This window comes from Pinus tabuliformis, chromosome 1_2, assembly GCF_031772625.1.
Source record: "Pinus tabuliformis cultivar Carrire ecotype Pingquan chromosome 1_2, CPIR1, whole genome shotgun sequence".
Lineage (NCBI taxonomy): Eukaryota > Viridiplantae > Streptophyta > Pinopsida > Pinales > Pinaceae > Pinus > Pinus tabuliformis.
In genome coordinates this window covers 658,030,114-658,053,610 of record NC_142298.1, presented here as the reverse complement: position 1 = coordinate 658,053,610, position 23,497 = coordinate 658,030,114, and the positions used below count along the sequence as shown (strand labels likewise).

The 23,497-nt window shown below is 39.9% G+C and overlaps 1 protein-coding gene across 1 annotated transcript; it reads right to left on the bottom strand.

The window, feature by feature from the left end:
- Positions 1-8,602: 8,602 nt before the first annotated feature.
- LOC149207395 (putative pentatricopeptide repeat-containing protein At3g23330) lies at positions 8,603-9,419 on the bottom strand. The gene is made up of 2 exons (XM_089398024.1): positions 8,985-9,419; positions 8,603-8,881 (listed from the first exon to the last, which is right to left on the bottom strand). Exons 1-2 carry the CDS (start codon positions 9,417-9,419, stop codon positions 8,603-8,605), a joined length of 714 nt encoding a protein of 237 aa, XP_089254150.1.
- Between the last annotated feature and the right edge of the window lie 14,078 nt (positions 9,420-23,497).

Genomic DNA, 23,497 nt, shown 5'->3' with positions numbered 1-23,497 from the left:
GACCACTGATAAAACCGACATGGTGGGAGCGTCGAATGCCTCGACCAAACTTTCCCCAGCAGGAATCTGGCAATTGTCATCACACGTCTAGGGGGAGCGTTCAGCTGTCCTCCCCACGATTCCAGGTTTCGGAGGATACACGGTGGGAAAAACCTCCACCCCTCCTTCAGAGCATGGACCACTACAGATCTGGTTGGACTTGTCATCGAATAATCCAGTCAGGTCGTCTTGCCACCTAGCATTTGCATTTTTTTCTTGTGTCATAAGAGTGCATATCAAGTAGATACCAATGAAGTAAAATAATGTACATTATACCTTCCTCATGAGATGTCTCATCCTTCCCTCTTGGCTATCACATAGTTCTCTTCCCCTGCGGGTTAGCCTCTCATTCGTGCATTTATATAACAACAAGACATATAATCATCACATTACTAAGTCTAGTATCCATGTGTCAATCTAAGAATTCTCGCTAAGTCATTCATTTAAATAAATCATATCCACTTGAGCTATATATGAACCAAAGTAATTCTGATAAGTTACGCACTAGATAGTCCATCACTAAGTGAGTCATACATGTAGTCCATACATCAACCATTTCTATCATTAATATCAAATCTATCAACTGATTCATATAAGTAGTTTTATGTGTCAACCAAATGCATCAATATTACATAATGTTCATAAATAAATAACATGGAAATAGGATCTTAACATAGGTAGCTATCTAAGTCAAAATAGGCATCACAGATGCTCAAAAAGTGAGGGGTAGTCACGATGCATAGTCTCTGCATCCTCCCAGGTAGCAGATCCTGGGCTATACTTGTCCCATTGGACCTTAACTTGGTCCACCGTGCGACGTCTGAGCTGTCGAACCCTACGGTCCAATATGCGTAATGGTTCTACCATTATGGTTCCCATGTCCGAGACCTGCAAGTCCTGCCAATCCAGTTTGTGAGATTCATCAGAAACATAATGTCGTAAAACAGATACATGAAAAACATCATGAGTTTTATGCAAATGGGGCGGCAGTACAAGACGATAGGAAACTGGTCCAATCTTCTCCTTGATCCTAAAAGGTCCTGCAAACCGAGGTGACAATTTCATCCCCTTCCCAAACCGGATGGTGCTTTTGTTGGGCCGGATACGAATAAAAACTTGGTCCCCTACTTCATAACTGCGATCAATCCTATGTGAATCAGCATAACTCTTCTGTCTATCCTGTGCTTCCTTTAACCTTTGCCGAACCTGCTTTACCTGTTCCTCCATTTCTTGAACTAATTCTGGGCCAACTATCACTCGGTCCTCCAACTTTTCCCAACTCAACGGTGTCCTGCAAGGTCTTCCATATAGAGCTTGATAAGGAGGCATCCCGATTGAACTATGATAACTGTTATTATAGGAAAACTCTACCAATGGTAAGTATCTTTCCCACTGAGTCTGATTATCCATGACGTACATCCTAAGCATGTCCTCCAGAACCTGATTTACTCTTTCAGTCTGCCCATCTGTTTCTGGATGATATGCAGTGCTTAGGTTTAACTGAGTTCCCATTGCTGACTGCAAACTTGTCCAAAACCTAGATGTAAATCGGGAGTCTCTATCAGAAATGATCTTTGTGGGCAATCCGTGCAGTCGGATAACTTCATTGACAAACACTCGCGCCACATCTGTAACATCGTAAGTGTTCCTTACTGGGATGAAATGGGCACTTTTGGTCAATTTATCAACTATAACCAATATAGCATTGTGCCTCTGGGAAGTGAGCGGCAAACCCACCACAAAATCCATGGAAATTACTTCCCATTTAGATGTAGGGATGTCATGAGGTTGTAGGAGTCCTGCTGGATGGCGATGATCAGCCTTCACTCGCTGACATTCAAGACATTTGGCGACAAACTGGACTATGTCATGCTTCATGCCTGCCCAAAAGAAGAGTTTCCTTGCGTCTGCGTACATCTTCTTTACCCCAGGATGTGCACAATAGAGTGCTCTGTGAGACTCTCCGAGGATGGTTTCTCTTATACCCCCTTCCTTAGGTACGTACATTCTCCCTTGGAATCTCAATAGCCCATCTGATTCAAGGACATATCCTTCAAACTTTGGTTCTATCTGTTTCCCATTTTGGATAGCTGAGATGACTTTTAAATACCAACTATCTTCAAAGAGTTTCTCCAATATCCGCTCCCTTAAATTTACCTTTAAGGCTACTAGGGAGAAAGTTCGTGGCCTCCTGCTTAGTGCATCCGCCACTACATTCTCCTTTCCCTTGATGTATGAGATTTCAAAATCATACTCACTCATGAATTCGCTCCATCGCCTTTGTCTGGCGTTCAAATCCCTTTGAGTGAAGAGATGCTTTAGGCTTTGATGATCTGTTCTTAACTCAAATCTTCTCCCAATGAGGTAGTGTCTCCATAGCTTCAAGGCTAACATCACTGCTGCCAATTCTAAGTCGTGGGTAGCATATAACTCTTCATGCTTCTTCAATTTCCTAGAAGCGTAAGCTATTACTCTGCCTTCTTGCATCAATACTGCACCCAATCCCTGCGTCGAAGCATCGGTGCAGACAGTGAAGTCTTTTGTCATGTCTGGTACTTGAAGGATCAGTGCACTAGTTAGTAACCTCTTCAGCTCTGTGAATGCAGTGCCACATTCATTTGTCCATTCATACCTAACCCCCTTTCGCTGTAATGTGGTGATGGGTTTTGCAATCCTTGAAAACCCTTCCACAAACCTGCGATAATACCCAGCTAGCCCCATAAAGCTACGTACCTCATGGGCATTTTTTGGTACTGGCCAATCCATTATGGCCTTCACCTTTTCCGGGTCAACTGAAATCCCTTCTCCTGAAATGATGTGCCCAAGGTAATGGACTTTCTTCTTAAAGAAGGAACACTTTGACAATTTCCCATACAATTGATTTTCCCTTAAACAAGTCAATACTTCCCTTAGGTGCTGTTCATGCTCCTTTTCATTCTTTGAATATATAAGAATGTCATCAAGGAAGACTTGCACGAATTGGTCCAAATACTTCCTGAACACACCATTCATGAGGCTCATGAATACTGCTGGTGCATTAGTTAAACCGAATGGAACAACTACGAACTCATAGTGCCCAAATCAAGTTCGAAATGTAGTTTTTGAGATGTCTTCCTCCTTTATCCTCAATTGGTGGTACCCAGATCGTAGATCGATTTTTGAGAAGACCGCTGCCCCCTTCATTTGATCAAATAAGTCATCTATTCGAGGTATTGGGTACCTATTCTTTATCGTGGCTCTGTTTAAGTCTCTATAATCTATGCATAGGCGCAGGGAACCATCCTTCTTCTTGACAAAAATTACTGGTGCACCCCAAGGGGAAATACTAGGTCTGATCAATCCCAAGTCTAAGAGCTCCTTTAACTGCATCTACAACTCACAAAGCTCTGGAGTTGTCATCCTATAAGGTGTCTTAGATATTGGTTCTGCACCTGGTTTCAGATCAATGGTGAAATCAATCTCTCTTACAGGAGGTAATCCAGGCAATTCCTCTGGAAAAACATCCTTGAATTCAGCCAAAACTGGATGTTGATCCAAGGAAGGTCCTTTCTGGTCACTTATAGTCTTGACCAAATACAGTTTGCAACCTTGTCTGAGACAACGTTTTACCTTCATCATAGATATGAATCGTAGGGACACTCCCCTCTTGATTCCACAAATCTCAATTGGCCTACCTTCATCATCTAAACAGATCACCTTCTTCTTGAAACAGTCTACCAAAGCTCGATGAGCTTCAAGCCAGTCCATTCCAACAATTACATCATACGTTCCCAATTCTATGACGTATGCCTTCAACTTAGTCATACAAACCCCGAGGTTTACCTGACATTGGTCAACACTAGGCCCTACTGCTTGTTTTATTCCAGAAGCCATCTCAACTTGTTTAAAGTCATCGTGCTCATAGGTTGCCAGCCCACATTTTTCTAATGCAACTGGTGAAATGAAACTATCTGTAGCACTAGAGTCAAACAAAATTTTAACTTTTACTTTGTTTATCATACCTGAGGTTTCTACCACGGCAGACTGGTGTTCAACTTGCTAATTGTCAACTGTGGCATAGATTCGGTGATGGCTACCTGCTCCCCTATTGGTTCTTTTCCCTCTCTTCTGCTGTTACTGGTTTGAAACTCTGGGCAGTCCCGCTGGTAATGAGGTCCTCCGCATCCCCAACAAGTGATGTGTGGTGGACCTTGAACCGAATGATGTGGAGTTCTTTGGAAAGAGTTTCTTCCCCTGGAACCCCTACCCCCACTTGTTGTTCCTCGCCTATGACTTTGATTTGTACGTGCCCTTGAAACTGTGGGTGAAGCTGCACTAGAAACCATGGAAATTCCTACTGTTGGTGTTCTAGGTATAACCCTGTTTCCATATGCTGGTGGCCTCCGACTTCCCCCCCTTGGGGAGGTACGAGGGGCTTTCCCCATAAACCCTGTTTGACGTGGAAAGATGGCTCTGCCTTCACCCTTTAAATCTAGGTGTTCTTTGACATAACGAGCCTGTTCTACAGCTTCTGCAACTGAGGATGGTTTCCACATCCGTACCATTGCCCTAATCTTAGGTCTCAATCCATACATAAAACGATCTGCTTGGCGCTGATCAGTATCCATGTAGGAAACGTACTTGACTAATTCCATAAATCGAATTTCATATTCTTCTATAGTACGACCTCCTTGTATCAGGGCATGGAAGGCTCCTACCTGTTGTTCTTCATAATATGCTGGTAGGTACTTCTTCCTAAACCTCTCCTCAAACAATTCCCAAGTAACTGTGTCTGGAGTGAGGTGCAGTTGACGCTCCAAGTTACCCCACCAATTCAAAGCACTATCTCTGAGTTGGAATATTGCTATTTTGGCTTTGGAATTGGAATTGTAATCCCTTAGTGCGAATCACCTTCCCATCCCCTCTAACCAGGCTTCTGCACGCTCACTGGCACGACCTCCTGCAAATTCTGGGAGTTTAATCTTCTGGAGCTCTCTAGTAATGTCCTCAACTGGAGGTCTTCTATCATAGTCTCTAGATCCCTCGGGGTTCCCTAACCCTAATGAAGGGTGTTCCCCTTCCATTTCATTTGTTTGGCATCCTCTTAAGGTTTCATTAATTGCTTCCAAGGAACGCAGGATGAGAGTCAATTCTGGTGAAGGTAATGGGTTATTTGAAGGAGGTCCTTGTGAAGACTCTCCAAGCCCTTGGTTCCTTCGTGTTTTCACCATTTTGATTTGTTCAAAATCTGCGTGATATCTATGACTTATTAGCATTATTCCTAACATTTTCTACCACATTCTAGATAGTCCATAGAGAACCCTAAGCAATAGATTAATTCAAGTTATGCAAGTTACTTTTTTAGCCACAAAATTAAACTTTAGAACATGTTGATCTGTTTATTTTGGGAAGGCTGCATTTATGTTTATTGCGATATTTATGTATTTGAATAACTTTGTTTATGCAAAGAACAAGTAGGAGATAGTAAACTAGAAAATGTAGTAAAGGTTTTGATGTTTTAGATTCAAAATTTTCACAAAACGCAGTTTTAACATTTATCTCAGCTACATGTAATATTGGGTTTGGGCATTAAACTTCATGCAAAAAGTTGAAACTGAGTAAGGGCTATAGAAAACGATTTTCTTCATTTATGAAATGGAATTTTTTTATTTTAATAAATAATGTATAGACCAGCAATCCAAAAGTCAATTAATATTCAATACAGTTTTCTTTTTCTATTTTTATAAATAACATGTAAACCTATATTGAATTGGAAGTATTTTTCATTTTATTACAATTTTTTTTTTCATATATGCACACAATATATATATAAATATAACTCAAACGAGGCGAGGATTTTTTCATTTTTATAAAAACCTTATATATAATTAATCCAAAAGAATCAGAGGTGTAAAATAGAGGAGGAAAACAGATACTTGTATGATTAGAGATTTTTTTTTTTGTTAAATTTCAAGGCATCCAGAAAAAACACATAAGTGAAATGAATGATTTTTTTTTATTTTGACAGAGTAACCTGAATACCAGCAATCCAGAAGAGGTTTAGCATTCCATTATAGATTTATTGTATTCATACCATTATAGATTTATTCTTTCATTTTTATAGATAACATGTATACAATAATCTAAAAGAAACATTTAGGTGAAATGGAGAAGGATTTTCCTCATTTTTATAATAACCTGTATCCAATCAATTTAAAAGAGACACATAAGTAACCTGTAGGTCTTCTAAAATAGAAGAAAACACATACCTGTAAAAGTCCATACTAACCAGATGTGTTTAGCCGCATTTTCAAAATATATTGAACGCCAGGAGGAATTGAACCTGAACTATTCCAGTAGTGATAGGTGCGTGATTTGCAACATACAGTTGTACTTGGATGTAGACAATGTTCCATCTTAAATCAGGAAGTCATAGTGGTCTCAGGAAAGTGCAAATACAGATACACAAGGAAGAATGCTTTTAGGTGAGCTAGATCTCTATGCTGACCATAAAATTCGTTTCAGACAAAATATTGACATGGTTTCTGAAACTAGATTGATCGGCCATTTGGGACATGGACAAGATATTATGGGCAGTGATTGTTTGAGATCTCAAGATAGGTGTAGGAGCTTGTCTCAAAAGTATGTTCCAAAGACATTTGGAGAATTGGTTGGGCAGAGACCCAGGCAATAATGAAGGCATTTAAATTCTAAATTGTAAAATGTATGGCATTTAATTTTGAATGGAATTACAGAAGTAGTTATAAGTGATAACATAACAGGAATTTTCAACTAAAGCAGAAATGTTAATGAAGAGATTCAGACAAGCTGCAGAGACACAAAAGCATGAAATAAACCGAGTAATGCAGAGGAGATTATGTAGCACATAAACAATAAATTTCATAAAAGCGTTTGGAGGAAACCCTCAGAAATCAAAATATGGGATGACAAAATCTTGGTTAAGATAAATATGAAGCCTAGAACCCTTTTCCCCTAGAAAATGCAACAATGGGTATTTTCTGATACATATGTGCACTTACCCTCAAACAAATGGGAAAGTTTATATCCACTGTAAATGACAAATGAAAAGAACTGAATATGCATTGGCTATATTTAAAGTTACCTCCCGAATCAATCGTAATATGGATTCAAAATATCAAATTTTGCCCATTTTTAGGACAAATCAAATAAAGGGTGAATGGCATAACATATTGCAAATTTTTACAAAGCTAAGAACAGAATACCTAAGCCTGGTTGACCCATGAATCTTATCAAACTACCCAAGATACAAACGGTACTCGATAACAAGATATGATAATAACATGAAAGGTAAAGGAAAAATATGAGGATTATTGTGAAAAAGGAAAATTGATTTCACTGCTATGAAAAAAAACACTCTGAAGTTTTTCCAAAGCTGTAATTTCGGAATGATGTCTATCAGATTTAAAGCAGGAGATATCCATCATTGTTTTTATACTAATTTTGGTAACAGTCCTAAACCTTTCTGTTGAATATTTCTGATGTCCAGCGGCTGGAGTGAAACTTGAATTCTTTTGTATTATATCCTGAATAAAGTTATCAACCTTACAGATTTACATGGCATGATAACAGGACAGAAGGAATAAGTTTCATTAGTGAAGATGCCATTGTTGTGATTCTAATTCCAACACAACTGGTTAAACCCTAAACCCTAGTGTTTACAAGCCGGGCTCATCAGTGATTCCTATGAATGGCTTGGAAATGGCTTCTTTGACTCCAACGAACGGCTTGGAAATGGCTTCTTTGGCAGCGTACTGTAATAATCTCTCAAACCATTGCAACGACACTCCAAATGTTTATAAAACCAAAACTCATTGATCGCCGCTATATCATCGCCACAACCCTGCTATATCATTGCCACACAACCGAGAGAGGATGTCGTCACCACTGCCCTACTATATCATTGATCACTGTCCCTAAAGTGCGTTCAACCTGTGGTAACATGAAAGTTGAGGAGTGCGTTCAACTTTTTTTTTTTTATGAATGTTGAGGAGTGCGTTCAACCATTTTTTTTTTTCAGAGGACGAGTTTAATGGGGGGAGTTCTGAGTCCATGAGTGATTCTGACTCTCAGGAAGGGATTAAAGATACTAAAACAGAGTCGGAAATTTTAACACAGTAAGCACATAGAGAATGAACCCTTTTGGCTACACAACTTAGCATGAAGATTGTATTTGCTGCAAGGACATGAGAATACTCTCTACAGTGATGAGAATCAAACATTCTGACATGAAAGAGCATGTCATTTCTTCCAGTTCATGATCAATTAAGAATGATGGGATTCAATGATGAATGTGTGACACGAGTAGATGATCTGAGTGTGCTGGATATAGAAGATTGGAGGGCACTTAATTTATTTGAAAGCCTAATTTGACTCTGTTGTATGGTCTTAAAACGACAACACGAATAGGCATCGCGCTCCCATTGGTGCTGGGTAGATATTGCAATTGGGATTGGGACGTCATCAGCATTATGTTCTGTTTTTTTTTTTTTTTTGTATTTTGTTTGAAGTCGTAGCCCCATGTAATTGCAATGACACAAGTGTTTTAAGCTGCCAGCAGACCGAGAACCCAATTGCGAGCTCTGATACAGCTGGCATGACTGCATGCAGTCAAAACACCCACGAATGTGATGTAGGTTGGCTTCACGCCACTGTGCTCCATTTGAGAAAAGAGCCCAAGAGCATTTTCAGCACGCCCATTCATACCAAGACCCTCAATCATGGCAGTCCATGCCACAACATCTCTGTCAAGACATTTTGTCAAACAATAGATGTTCCATTTCAATACTTGCACATTTCGAATAGAGATCTGTGAGGGAGGTATCTACAAAGATGTTGATCTCAATCTCATTTCTAATCATGTAACTATGCACACACTTACCTCGTTGAAGAGCTTCGACCTATGTACATGCTCGGAGAACACTAACCATAGTAACGGGACCCGGTACCACCTCCTCTAGCAGCATTTGATGGAAAAGCGTCAATGCCTCATAGGCATGTCCATTCTGAGAATATCCAACAATCATAGAGTTCCATGACACCAAATCTCTCTCACACATTTTGTTAAACACTTGGCGTGCATTCTCTATACTTCCACATTTTGCATATATAGCAAGAAGGGCGTTTCCCACAAATAGATTGCAATCCAATCCGGCTCTTATTATAAAATGATGAACCTTCATCCCCTTCAGAATAAAGGGAAGAATGAGTTCATCGGGCTGTATGCCTTTCTGCCGCATTTGGGAATAGAGTAGGAGGGCTTCCTCACAGGGTCCATTCATGGCATACCCTCTGATGGGCACATTCCATAAAACACAGTCCTGTTTAGGGGAATTTTCAAAAACCAGTCGTGCATAATTCATGCGGTCGACTATGTATAGAGGTTTATTAGTTTGCTTAGCAAGAAAATATTTCCACGGAACCCAAATCTGAATATGTGTGTACAAGCTTGTAAATATGAAGCCACACCTTCGTAAGTATCAATAACGGCGTTTGGCTTCTGTTTCTGTTTCTGTTTGTCAATGGTTTTGCATTTAATGGTAGTGGAAGCTACAGTTGGGCTACAACAATGGATGAGATAGGCATCGCCATTGATGTTGATGTTAGAGTGTGCATGAATATTTACATGCTCTTCCTTTTTAAGTATGTGACGAAATTCTGCTAAGTTGGAGGTTGCACAAGGTAGGATCGTCTGTGCCAATTCCATTCTTCAACTGAGGGGACGAGAAAGACACCCCATGTGTTTATTTCCAAATTAGTAATTAGTATACGGTAAACTTCTTCGCACTCATAATACAGGGAACCCTTAATGCAAGAAATGTTACATGTAGAAAGCGAGAATAGCTAGAGTTTTTATTTTTTATCGGGAGAGGAGAATACATAAAATTGCAGAAATGTTACATTGGAAATCGAGAATAGCTAGAGTTTTTCTTCTTACAAGGAGAGGAGAATGGGTAAAATTACAGAAATTTTATATTGGAGCAATACTTAACAACACTCTTAATTAGGGTTTAGTGGGCTTTGGGTCCAGATTTTGAACTTAGCTCTGATACCATGTGTAAGGACCTGTTTCCTATTATGAGAGCCTCAACCTATTATACACTAATAGATCTATTTTCCCGCTGGTTTAAAAGTTAAAAATAAAAGAACTTGTTGGTCTTCTCACATAGCTTTAAACATTTAACATCTTATCATTTTATCATAAGCAACATAAGTTAAGGTGAGCATTCTATTGATATCAACTTGACAAGAGTAGTCCATGGAAAAATACCTGTTCCGGCGGTTGATGATGATACCTTTGTCTTATAGCTCTAGTTGAACGCTCCTTCTGACCGACCCAACCGGATTTGCCTCCCAGCCAACTAGGAAACAAATTCCTAGCCCAGGAAACCTCCACAGGTTCCCTAGCCCTCCGTGCCCAAGTCCAACCAGATATAGTGTGTCCTCAAGAAGAATGTGAAAAACTAGATAATGATACTTTCCTCCTCTCAAACCCAAGAAACCTCCACAGGTTTCCAAGGTCTCCCCAAAATCATAACAAGGCCAAACAATCACAACCAACCCCCACAATTCAAGCAAGACTCCCACCTCCCTTTTCTTCCTTCCGCCTTCCCTTTTTATACCCTCTTTCCTCAACCACCTCTCATTAATGTCATTAACTCTCACTCATCCTTGGTTGACTTCTCTTTTAAGCTAGGAGTACATTTGGAATTGTGATATGAATATAAAATTGAGAATTCAATGGGAAAGGATCATGTCTTCTCCCAAGTAAATATGAAAAGTACATTTGGGAATGTGAAGTGTAATTACATGGAGAGGACCATGTCTTCTCCTTAGTAAATGTGAGGGTACATTGGGGAATGTGAAATGAATAAATATATATTGATGATAAGATGGAGAGGACTATGTCTTCTCCCAAGTAAATGTGAGGGTACATTGGGGAATGTGAAATGTGCTTACATGGAGAGGACCATGTCTTCTCCTTAGTAAATGTGAGGGTACATTGGGGTATGTGAATGAATAAATATATTTTGAATTAATGGAAGGAGACCATATCCTACACAATATTCAAATTGAGAAGGTAAGTGGGGAATTTGAATAATGGAAATCATAAATTTATTTTAGACCAATATTTCTCAATATTTTCAGATAATGTAAATATTAACACAATTTGTAGGATAAGATTTAAGTGGGGCATTACAATAGCACATAGATGGAGGTTGCATTAAGGGCTATCAAGGGTGGACAACACCTTTAGGAGGCAGCGTGGGTGTAGAGGAGGGTCTCCAAGGTGGACCACAACGCTTGAAAGTCTTGTTTTCTGACTGTAGGATGAAACTAGGTATGTGGTACATTCCCTAACTAGGAGTGCACCGAACAACAATGCAAATAGTTTTTTATGGAGGATTGTTGGGTCAAAGGAGTTGACCAGGTCAGATCAGTTTGATAGTGTACTCTATGGGAGTCGTGTGTTGGGTTGTCTTGCATGATAATACTCCAATTAGGAGCATATTCCGCAGTGTAGTATTGGGCATCATTGATCTATTGGAGGGAAACACGTTGATAGCCCAAAGTAGCCCTAGACGAGCTATCTTGAAGTGATAAAGAGAAGTTGAAGGTTGGGTGAAGATTGGTACCAAAGTGCAACACCTTGATGGACAAAGGTGACTGTTAGCCTGGCGATTGGAGCTCGGGAATTAGGCTTACCTAGAGAGCAGATTTATGAGCTTGTGTACTTGCAACAGAAGTGACATGCAACATTGTTAGGTGGAAGCCCTCCTGGAGTCTAGATGTGTAGTGGCCTTGATGGAATAAGGCACTACTAGTGAGAAGTACGAAAGCGAAGGATCGGCAAGACGAGATATGACATAGAAGCTACAATGAAGTTTGTCATTGTATCTTGTATACCATACATTGTTGTATTAGTCAAATTTGGTTTAATATAATGAAGATTGGTGATTGTACAATATTGTACAATTTTGTTAAAAAGTGTGTATATTTGTGCATATGTGATTTGTTGTTTTATATTTCCGTTGTGCAAAGTATTTTATGGTTGAGATTCTTGGTTTGGTAGCATCAATGATTTTAAGATTCTAACCTAGACCTAAAATCATCAAAATTCAAGATGGTATCAGAGTGTGTATGAGCTACTTTGGAAGTAAGTAAATCAAAGTTGTGCGCAACAAAGTACAACGTGAGAGGGAGTTGGTCACATTCTAAGTGAAGGGCTCACTACAATGTCGAATTTGCAGGCAAATCTCCAGTATGAGGATAGGTTGGAGGGATTGTCCAACTATAGTCCTTGGAAGAAAATGATCAAGTTGGTATTGCAGGTCAACAAGAACTGGGAGTTCATCGAGAAAGAGATCAAGAAGCTAACAAACACTAAGGAGCTAGAAATATATGAAGATTTGGATGCGAGGGCAAGATTGATCACCCTAGATGGTGTGAAGGATTCCCTAACACCTCATTTGTCTGGGAAGAACAATGCACATGAGATGTGGATGGCTCTTCAGAATTTGTTCCAGAATAAGAATGAGAACTAGGTATTGGTATTGGAGGATCAGTTGAAGTCCACCAAGACGATAAATGGTGAAAGCATGACCTCATATCTGACAAGATTGTCTCAGGTCAAAGATGAGGTTGTTGCCATCAGTGAGTCTACCTCAGATGGAGATATGGTAAGGATCACCTTGAAAGGGTTCAACGAGGATTGGAAGCCCTTCATCAAAGGCAGCATTGCCAAGGAGAAGTTGCCAGAATGGGATAGGTTGTGGGATGAATTCATTCAAGAAGAGTTGCGAGACGAGGATATTCATCCAAAGAAGAAGTATTTCGATGATGATGTGGCACTTGCAGCATGAATGCAGGGAAAGCAAAAGAAGGACTTGAGTAAAGTGAAGTGTTTCAACTGTGGTGAGATGGGTTATTATTCGTCGAGATGTCCGATGAAGAAGAAAGGAGATGATGAGAAGAGGAAAGGAAAGCAGACCATCGGTGTTGCCACTTCAGCTGAGATAGATGATCTCAGTATGAGAGTCGAAGAGGAGGAATTTTCTATGATTTCTCATTTCTTGTAGGGTACTATTAATGAGGATGGATGGTACGTGGACAGTGGTGTGATGTAGCATATGACAGGATCATAGGAGGTTTTTGAGACTCTAGCTGAATGGGAATCAAAGTTTCACATGGTGTTGTGCGACAAGAGTCAGTTGGAGATTCGAGAATCGGGTGTTGTGCCATTCAGGATGGAGATTGGACGTGTGATGTAGGTCTAGGATGTACTGTTTGTACCAAGACTCAGATATAGTGTGATTTCCATCTCAATAATCGAGAGGAAATGGTTTGAGGTCTTATTGCAGGATGGGAAGGCAAGACTCAGGCCTAAAGGATCTAAGTCTGATGGGATTGTACTCTAGTTAGAGAGCATGGTCTCTACAGGTTAACAGGCAAGCCTGTGGATCATGGAAAGAAGTAGGTGGAGCAGATGCAGATTCGAGAGAAGCAGGCTTCATAGGAGTAGGTAGAGGTTCCCAAGAAGAAGGTCCATGTTCTAGAGACTTTGAGGGAGTCAAGTTCGATAGGGAGTTTGCAGACTCCGAGGGATACTCTGTAGTCCAAGAAGAGCGCATGGTCAGTGGGGAGCAAGGGCACTTCTACAACTTCCAAGAGGGAATCATGGAGATAGTGGAAGACGTTACAAGATAAGAAGAAGAAGCAGGGTGCTTCTAGTATTGACAACAACACTTCCGAGAAGGGCGTAGTTCACCGTACAGGGATTGTGTCATGTCCCCATTTTTATTCTTCTTCATAGTACAACAAGGGTGGATTTCCAGGGAAGGAGATGGCCAGGTCAACGGAGAAGGTTTATGTCATAAGGGGTCCTGATGGAATTCTGAGGAGTTTTTATGGGATTTGATGGCATTCGCTTGTCATATTCCATCATCCATACGTTTGCCTTTCGTTCCATTGCATTCCGACAACTTTCAAAAATCAACATTATTATTGGGCATAACTTAATTAATTATGCTCGAGGTGGCATTCCAGGTGTTATCACAAAATCAACCCCTAAAAGGCTGTTGATCAGGTAGACCTTGAGTAACTGTTTCAAACCAACTTTTGGCTGAGGCTTAGCCTCCTTAACCTGAGAGGGCTCTCTCACTAGGTTAAAGATTTTGATAAAGATAAGATGGCTAACTCTATGGAAAATTCGAACAACAATGTATAAATGGTTGAAATACCAATTAACAAACTTCCATTGGGCTATGGAGTCAAAGTGTGTTTCAGTACAATAGTAAGATCAATTTCACATGGAAGTCAGGGCATAGAGGGTTTTAACATAAAAGCAAAATAGAGATATAATATAAAGAACACAGCCTACAAACACATGAAGGAAGTTAGAGCATCATCAATGAATTCTAAGTAACATGTGTCTATACCACTGCAAGTAAGTATATGAAGGAATCCATGAGGAAAATCAAACATTAAAACCCTTTCTGAATCCTGAGTAGTGAAAGCAACTCTTTGTATTAACCTGAAAACATACAATCACATACAATAACACAATGTGCTTGTTTATTTGAAAATTTCCAACCCTTGGTGCCTTACATCTTCTCCCATATATAGAGTTTATTACATGACTTAGATTCCTTCCTCTAGGATGAGGAGAATTCGAATTCTACCTGACCTGGCACCTATTGACGCTAAACAAACTATTAATTAGAACTAGTTGTTAACTAGCAGTGCTAGTGACCTAATACAACTAGGAGTGTAACTCCTTATTATGATTACAACAAACTTATCTAAACATTGAAAGCATTCTTTGATAGTTGCAACCTCATGAAGTCAAATTTAATGAAGCCTCCCACATTGTCACCTTACTGCTGATGACAAACCCTAGAAATTAGAGAACTTGTTTCCCTGTTTTTAGGTTTAGGATCTTTGAAAATTAGCACGTGTGACAAAGACTTTATATTCTCATCCATGACATATTTTATGAAACTGAAGGAGGTTTTTGTAGTCCATGATGTCTAGAACAAAAACCTCTTCTTTTTTTTAAAACACTGCTCCATCTATCCAGAATCTGTCCTTGAAAAACACGTGTAAAACAGGAAAAATCTGTTTGTGAAAAACTGCACCTACAACAGTTTCGTAGCACAAGTTTAACCATAAATTTCTCCCACCTCATAATGAATTTGAAGAAACTGAAAAGGTTTTTGTATTTCAGTATGTTAGGAATAAAATTCTCTTTCATTTTTCAAAATTGAGTTCTCAGCTACTCAGGAACCATTCTGGAAGTTGACCAGTAAAAACAAGGAGACAGAGTTCCTCCCTTTTAGAGTTTCGTTCTTATGTTGTTTTTCGAATCCTTCTGCTGACCATGTTGTCTCTTTTAATCACATGACATGCATTAAATTAACCATAGACTCTGATCCTACACTCGTGTTAAGACGAAAAACTCCTTTAATGCAGCCTGAAGCATCATGAACAGTTCTAGCTACGAAATAATGACCATTTTCATAACATAAAGCTTGGAGTTCATGAATGTCTTCCTATCCTTGTTTTTCCCTTGCTTGATGTTTATACCCTATAAGTAATCCTTTTCAGATGCCCATCTTCAAAAAGATTTCCTTTTTCTTCTAAAAATGGCCCACAAAATCATTATATGTAGCTACAGCAGTTTTGTAGCGTGCTACGAAATTGTTGTGTATTAGGCATCACCTACAGCAGTTTCGTAGCACGCTACGAAACTACTGTGTGATTTCAACAACATAGTTTTATGCCAAAATTTGACTTCCTTGAGTTTTCTTTCCTTTGAAATGACTCTTCCATATGCCATGAGGCTGTTCCAAATTGAATAAACTGATACCATTCTTCAAAATAAACTTGAAAAGGTGATCCACATCAAAATTTTAGGATTTAGCCTTACTTGCTATGTAGTTTTTCTTAGCTGAGGATGTCCTTCAGGCTGGTTCAGTTGTATCTTCAGATCTTCAATTTGCCTCTTCATAATTCGAATTCTAACTCTCAATTTTGCATTGACTTTTCTGATGTATCTTGCTTCTTTTATTGCAGGGGCTATCCAAGTGAAATATTGAGCATGACAGCTAACCACTTCGGGTATTGAAATTGTTTTATCTTCCCACAGAGCCTCTATTTTGTTAAAATAAGCTTCCTTGAAGTTTTTCACAAAATCTCCAACAACCAACCTGTTTGAAAGCTTGTTCAACTTCACTGTTCTTCATCTCGATCACTGCCTCGCTTGAAATGGAAAGGGAAGCTGCCTTGCTTGGACTTCAAATAATTCTGATTAAATGTTTGTCAATTTGCTTCTCATGCATGAACACAAACATAATCATAACTGAAAACACTTGGACCCTTTTTTTGAAATTTGAAACTCGAACGTACCAAGACACCTAACGAATCTAATGATGAAACTGAGTGGTTGCATGTGATAGGCATGGTGCATAGACATGGTGCATGGTGATGATGTAAGATTAACAGATTCTGATGGATTGAACATCTGGATGAGATTTGACACTGATTTGCACGAATCCCTGATTTCGTAGTGCAGCCAGTGCAAATTCTGGGTTTTGCACTACGAAAACTCCTAGACTAGGTTTTGCGCTACGAAAACACCTAGAGTGAGTTTTTCACTACGAAAACCTTGACACAATTTTAACACATGGAACTTATGTGTGATGTGGGACCAGTGATAGGCAAGAATAGAGTATTGAACCTATTTGACCATACCAACAAGACTCTCTTCTAGATCTTAGACTCTAAAACAACCATGGAAAGACTAGACCAAGACTAACATCAATCCTTGGAATTGAACTGATGTTCAGAATTTAGAAATTTTTAAGTGATAACACCAGGGAGATTAATTGATGGAACACCTCAGTGTAATAGCTTGTTGAAACCGGAACGAGAATATCTACAGGATGGGATGTTGAGAAAATACTTCCAGTGGCCTAAGAGAGTATGGTGGGCAATTTGCCATTTTCCTTAGTTAAAAATTACTTTAATTAGTCATTTAATTAAGGAAAAACAATTAATTGGAAAAAAAAGGCCAAAAGTAACTTAAGTGAAATAAAATAAAATCAAAGATTACTTAAGATAAAGTCAATGGAGAAACATCTAAAATAATAATAAAATAATAAAATAAGATGCTTCTAGAGGCTTGGAGATCTATCCACCAGATCTATAAAAGGGGAGGAGGAGATCATTTGGAGACATCTTGGTTTTGATATTGTTTCTTGTATGTCAAGTTGAGAACCTGGTTCTCTACTCGAGCAGTGGCCCCAAACCTCGGGTGATTCAGTGAGAGTGGGCAAGTACCCATCTCTTCCTTTGGTGGATCCATCCAGGATTCACAGGTTGCAGTTTATTGTTTGATCCGTTAAGTTTTGGAGGTCTAGTGCAGCATTGGAGTAGATTTCTTTAGTGGCCATACTCTCAGCGATTTCCAGCTTTCTATGTATTCTTATTTTTAATAAAATAAGGCTGAGGATTCTACACATATTTCTTGTTCATTTTAAGTTGTAGTTTGTGCTTCATGGTTTTGTTGATAATTTCATGGTTAAATTTATGCAAATTGTTTATGGTATTCACAGTGTAAATTTCTGAAGCATTTATGAAGTGGTTGTTCCAAATTTTTCTCCTTTGGGACATTACAGTGGTATTAGAGCCAAGTTCTTGGCTCAGCCTGCAGGGTTTCAGATTATCTGCAGTAATTCTGCAAGGTGTCGAATTTTCTAAAATTGTTTGTTAATTTTGATAATTCTGAGAGGAATTGTTCTTACCATTATGTAAAGGTAGGGCCGTGAAAGTCCTAATAATCTAATAGAAGTCATTCCAAAGCCAAATTTGTCGTGAATACCCTCAAGGAGTCGAGGAAATCATTTTTCTGGTTAAACCATAGCCAAACGATAGATTATTCTGTTAGGGTAGCATGCGTTGGGGAGTTTGGCACTACATGGAGAGAGTTTGAGCTTCTATTGTTGGGCGTGTATCTCATTTAGAGGCCGAACTGCAATGGTTGGGGTTCGTATTTTCTTGACGGCCAAGAGCCTGTATCTCTAAAAGAAGAACACACATTTGTAGAGGTTCGTGGGTCAAAATCATTATGGGAAACCGAGATCAGAGCCATTGTTATTGACTTCACTGCCAGAAGATCAGAAATGTTTGTAAGCCACATTGATCGAAATTGTGGGATCGTGAATTCACTATGCGTAGCACGAATCGACGTCCTCTTGCAATCTATGGGATAAAGTTGCTTGCGCATACGCTCTGCAGAAAGTGTTTGCTAATTCGACCGATGGTAACGCGCAGGGGGGAACCGGTTGATCGACTCGACATCACACAGGATCGTGGCGTCTGGAGTATAGACGGTGGCTGACACTTGAACGTAAATCGCGCGGGGTGTTGGTGACCAACGCGATTGGAAAACAACATCTCAGTTGCATCTATGGAAGATATTCGACGTGGATTGGGCCACTGAATCCATTGTCCACTGTAAAATTTGAGCCAAAGGCCCGTCGTGGCACCAAGCAACAGTGAAGAGGCACAATCAAATCCAGTGGTTGCCATCGCTCAATTATCAGATCCCAACGACTGTTCAATCGTAGAGGAGGTAAGTCACTCTTGGTGACCAAGCCAATTCCAGTGGAGTAGATATCTCAGGGGTCGTGTACATTGATCGTTAATCACAAAATTGCGGCTCAGAGTGTGTCATCTTGCTGATCTGTTGAAGGTTGACCAAAGAACGTGTTTCAAATCCTGATTGTCATTGGTCCTATAACCTATGGTCGGCTTGGGTGAACCCGGTGCCAGGCTATTGGAACATACTGAGCACATACATACTGTTGCGGCACAAGAAATCGTCGATTCACTGCTTGAGATCGACGTGGAACATTTGGCTCAGGACCTGCAATCTGTTCAGATTGTTCGAGAGGGATTGACCGCGTGCTGATGACAGAGGGGTCATACCGCTGTAATTAAAGTCAGTATTAGAATCAGTGTTAGCCGCATAGCTGGTACGTGCATTGACCAGTTGAAGTTTTGAGTACACATGTAGCTAGATCGGACTGTGGTTGTGCGGTGAACTACTGGCCGAACGAGATACACAGATTTGTGGTGCTATTGCTGCTATCGTTTAGCCTGTTGTAATGGTACGTTATACTAAAGTGTGTTTATATAGCTGTGTACAGTGCCCGAATTGTAACTTGCTTCTTTGTTGGTAGTAATATTATCGCTAAGCCATTTTCAAGATAAGATCTTGTATGTTGTAGCTTACAGGATTGATGAAATATTGCAAAGATTATATTGCCATGCTATAACAGTTTTTATATCAATATGTTGAGACAGAGAGATTTGTTTGTTAAGTGTTTTCCATGAGTTCTGAGGGTTTTCAGTGAGCTTGTAAATGTATGTGCAACCTAGGGAAGATTGTCTTGTATGCTAGGGTTTATAGCACTCAATACGAGATCAGTTGATTATCCTTCTTATGGTAGAATGAGTCCGAGTATATTGGGTCTGAGTAGTTGCTGTCAAAAGTCTGCTCCATTTTTGTCATAGCTTTGTATGGTTTAGCGCATATATTGGCTGTGCTAGGGTTTGTCAGTGCTTCAGTGGTTAAGGTCAACTAGACTATTGAGCTAAAATATGGATAAAACCTTCATCAATTCCTTTAATAAATTAGCAGCAACAAACAACATACCCTTCTCAGAAGGGACCTATACCATTCTTCAAAAAGGACAACCCAAGGATCTGCAGAAAGCATTGGAGATTGGAACAAAATATTTGCACTTGGGACAGATTTGAAGCACATGAGGGCCGCATGGAAAATTCTATTCAAACTTGATGAACTAGATGCCCTCCTTTCCAAAGTGAGTTAGTTAGAAAGGAATACACTAATTTGGGCTCTAAAACCAGTGATGCTTGCTCTCATACAACATAAGTTCTTGGAGGAACCATGTGAAGGGGTTAGAATTCCCATTGCATCTTGTCTTAATAACATCATGAGACTAACTGCCCCTATAGCTCCTTACAATGATGATGTCATGAGGAGAGTCTTCAAGCTGATGGTAGATACTTTCTAGGACTTGGACAACAATGTAAGTTCTACTTTTGGAAGGAAGCTTGATATTCTAGGAGGCATGGCCATGACTAGGAATTATGAAATTCTTTTTGATCTGGAGTGTGACAATTTGATCCTACGGATGTTCCAATGCTTCTTTAGCATTAGGAAACATCATTTTGACAGAGTCATAACAGATGTGCAGTCCATCTTGTCCTCATGTAAGAGAGGTAGTGACACCATTTGTCGAAAGTTGCAGTCTTGATTGTTGTGTATTTGGAGGGAAGAGTAGTTCGTCTCACCTATTGCTTATGGTCTAACTGAGAGGTTGGTTGAGCAGAACATTAGGCTGTTCAGGAGACAGTTGACCAAGGAGGAGCAGCTCAGGTTTGGGGGCTCATGCAGTAAGAATGAAATGAGGAGGAAGGGACTTTGCTTCATCTACAAAGGACCTTGGGGACCTGACCACTCATGCTTGAGTCACATTAAGGAGATGACATCGGTAGAGCAGGGAGATATTCTTTGTGTCTGTCAGGATGAGGACACTTTGTTGGATGAGTCCATGGGTTCATACGATGATACCTTAGAGTAGCATGAGCAATCATGTGGAATTGATGATAGTAGTCCAGATATGCATCCGTGTGTGGTATAACTGATTGCTCCCATGTGGGAAGAGATTAGAGAGCAGATAAGTAGCTAATGATTCAACACAGTGAGCACATAGAAGAGCATGATTCATGTCGAGTCATTGACATCAGGCTAGATTCATATGATGAGCAGTCCGTGGGTCTTAGGAGAGACATTCAGGATAGTGTGTCACCAATGATCAGTCAGCATGAGAAGCATATGATGGAGCATGAGTCAGCGTAGGAGGATGATATGCATAGTATGCATGATGAGCCTTTTGGAGAGAGCTAGTTGGAGGTTCATATTGAACTCGTAATGGTCGAGGATGAGCAACCACCCTTGGGGCCATCCATTGATGAGGCGCAGATAGATGTGCAAACAACTAATGGGATGGCAATACTTGTAGACACATGTCTTGAGGAAGTGCTGGAGTATGATAGGATAATTTGGCAGGAGATTGGTGGAATGGGTGAGCGTGGAGTTTCCTATCAGGCGAGGGAGATGGCAGTGCATCCATCTTTGGGTCTACCCATTGATGAGGTGCAAATCGATGTAGTGGCAATCAGTCGAGCTGTAACATTTTTAGGCAGCAGCCCTCTCCAGGAGTACATAGATGGGGCTTGCAGCACAGTTTGCTCACTTTTTCCCATTAGAGGGAGAGAGGCAAAATTTCTTGGACATGTTTTGATTTTCCAGGTAGAGCATCAAGAGTTGAGCATGGACCAGTATCAACATAGCAGACATATTCCTTGCACAAGAGTCCATGCATTGGATTGGCGAGAAATCATGAGTTGGTATCCTTTTAATGGACTATCAACCTTAGCTCGAGGCACAATACAACAAGGGTACTTAGATGAGGAGGTTACTATATGTTTTCGTGAGAAATGGGAGGTGGATCAACAATTCACTAGTGTTTCCATAGCATTTTCCCTGCATCAGCAGAGTGGTGATGACCTTGGCCTATGCCTGAGGTTGGATTGGAGGGAAGTGATGAGATGATACACAGTTGGTGGGACATCATTCACAATTGGAGCTATAGCACAGCCGAAGCCATGGAGCATTGGTGCTCCTTCTTAGTGGCATTGGGATCCAGGTGGATCTACTAGTAGCAGGTTGAGTCAGAGAAGGACATGGGATCCAGGTATTAGAGGATCCAACCATGTTTCGATAGGTTGGAGGTGTGACGTAGACCAATGGTTTGTATGGTATGCAAGCATTAGATCTCAGTTGCGTTGGGCCACCAGATTGGTCCAAAAATTTGGATTGCTTGAGGGCAAGCAATCTTGGGGTGGGAGGGCTTTCATTTCCCCATTTTTATTCTTCTTCATAGTATAGCCAGGGTGGATTTCCAGGGCAGGAGATGGCCAGGTCAGTGGAGCAGGTTTATGTCATCATGGGTCTTGATGGAATTTTGAGGAGTATTTATGGGGTTTTATGGCATTTTCTTGGCATATTCCATCATCTGCATAGTTTTCCTTTCGTTCCATCTCATTCTGACAACTTTCAGAAATCAACATTATTATTGGGCATAACTTAATTAATTATGCTCAAAGTGGCATTCTGGGGAGATTAATTAATGGAACACCTCAGTGTAATAGCTCGTTGGAACTAGAACGAGAATATTTACAGGATGGGATGCTGAGAAGAGACTTCCAGTGGCCTAAGAGAGTATGGTGAGCAATTTTCCATTTTCCTTAATTAAAAATGACTTTAATTAGTCATTTAATTAAGGAAAAGCAATTAATTGGGAAAAAAAGGGCCAAAAGTGACTTAAGTGAAATAAAATAAAATTAAAGGTCACTTAAGATAAAGTCAACAGAGGAGTTTCTAGAATACTAAAAAAATAAAAAAATAAGATGCTTCTAAAGGCTTGGAGATCTATCCATCAGATATATAAAAGGGGAGGAGGAGATCATTTGGAGACATCTCGGTTTTGATATTGTTTCTTGTATGTGAGGTTGAGAACCTAGTTCTCTACTCCAGCAATAGGCCCAAAATGGAAACTGTCGGGTGATTTAGTGAGAGTGGGCAAGCACCCATCTCTTCCCTTGGTGGATCCATCCAAGATTCACAGGTTGCAGTTTATTGTTTGATCAATTTAGTTTTGGAGGCCTACTGCAGTATTGGAGCAGATTTCTTTAGTGGCCATACTCTCAGCCATTTCCAACTTTCTATGTATTCTTATTTTTAATTAAATAATGCTAAGGATTTTGCATATATTTCTAGTTCATTTTAAGTTGTAGTTTATGCTTCATGGTTTTGCTACTAATTTCATGGTTAAATTTGTGAAAATTGTTTATGGTATTGATGACTTAAATTTTTGAAACATTTCTGAAGTGGTTGTTCCAAATTTTTCTCATTTGGGACATTACAGATTACTGCGATTGTGAGCACCAAGAGTTGGACAAGTGTTGCGAGAAATTATGACGATGATGAAGAACTTCCTAGTCTTAGAAGTACCTCCCTCACTAAGAGGGAGTGTTGATTTGTGTAGCTTGGGAGGTACTCCAAACCCTAGGGTTCACGGTTTGGAGGGAAATTTGCAACAAGGGTCACTTGTGGGCTTGGAACCCAAGGATGGGGTTTTGCACCCAACCGTGTTTGGGGGAATTTCAGAAGCACATTTTTACATGTGATCGCATGAGACAATAGAGGGCAGAAAGGAAAATCCAACACTTCGAGAATCGTCGAATTCCGAGTTGTAGAAGTGGAGAAATGAATTTTTGAAGTTTA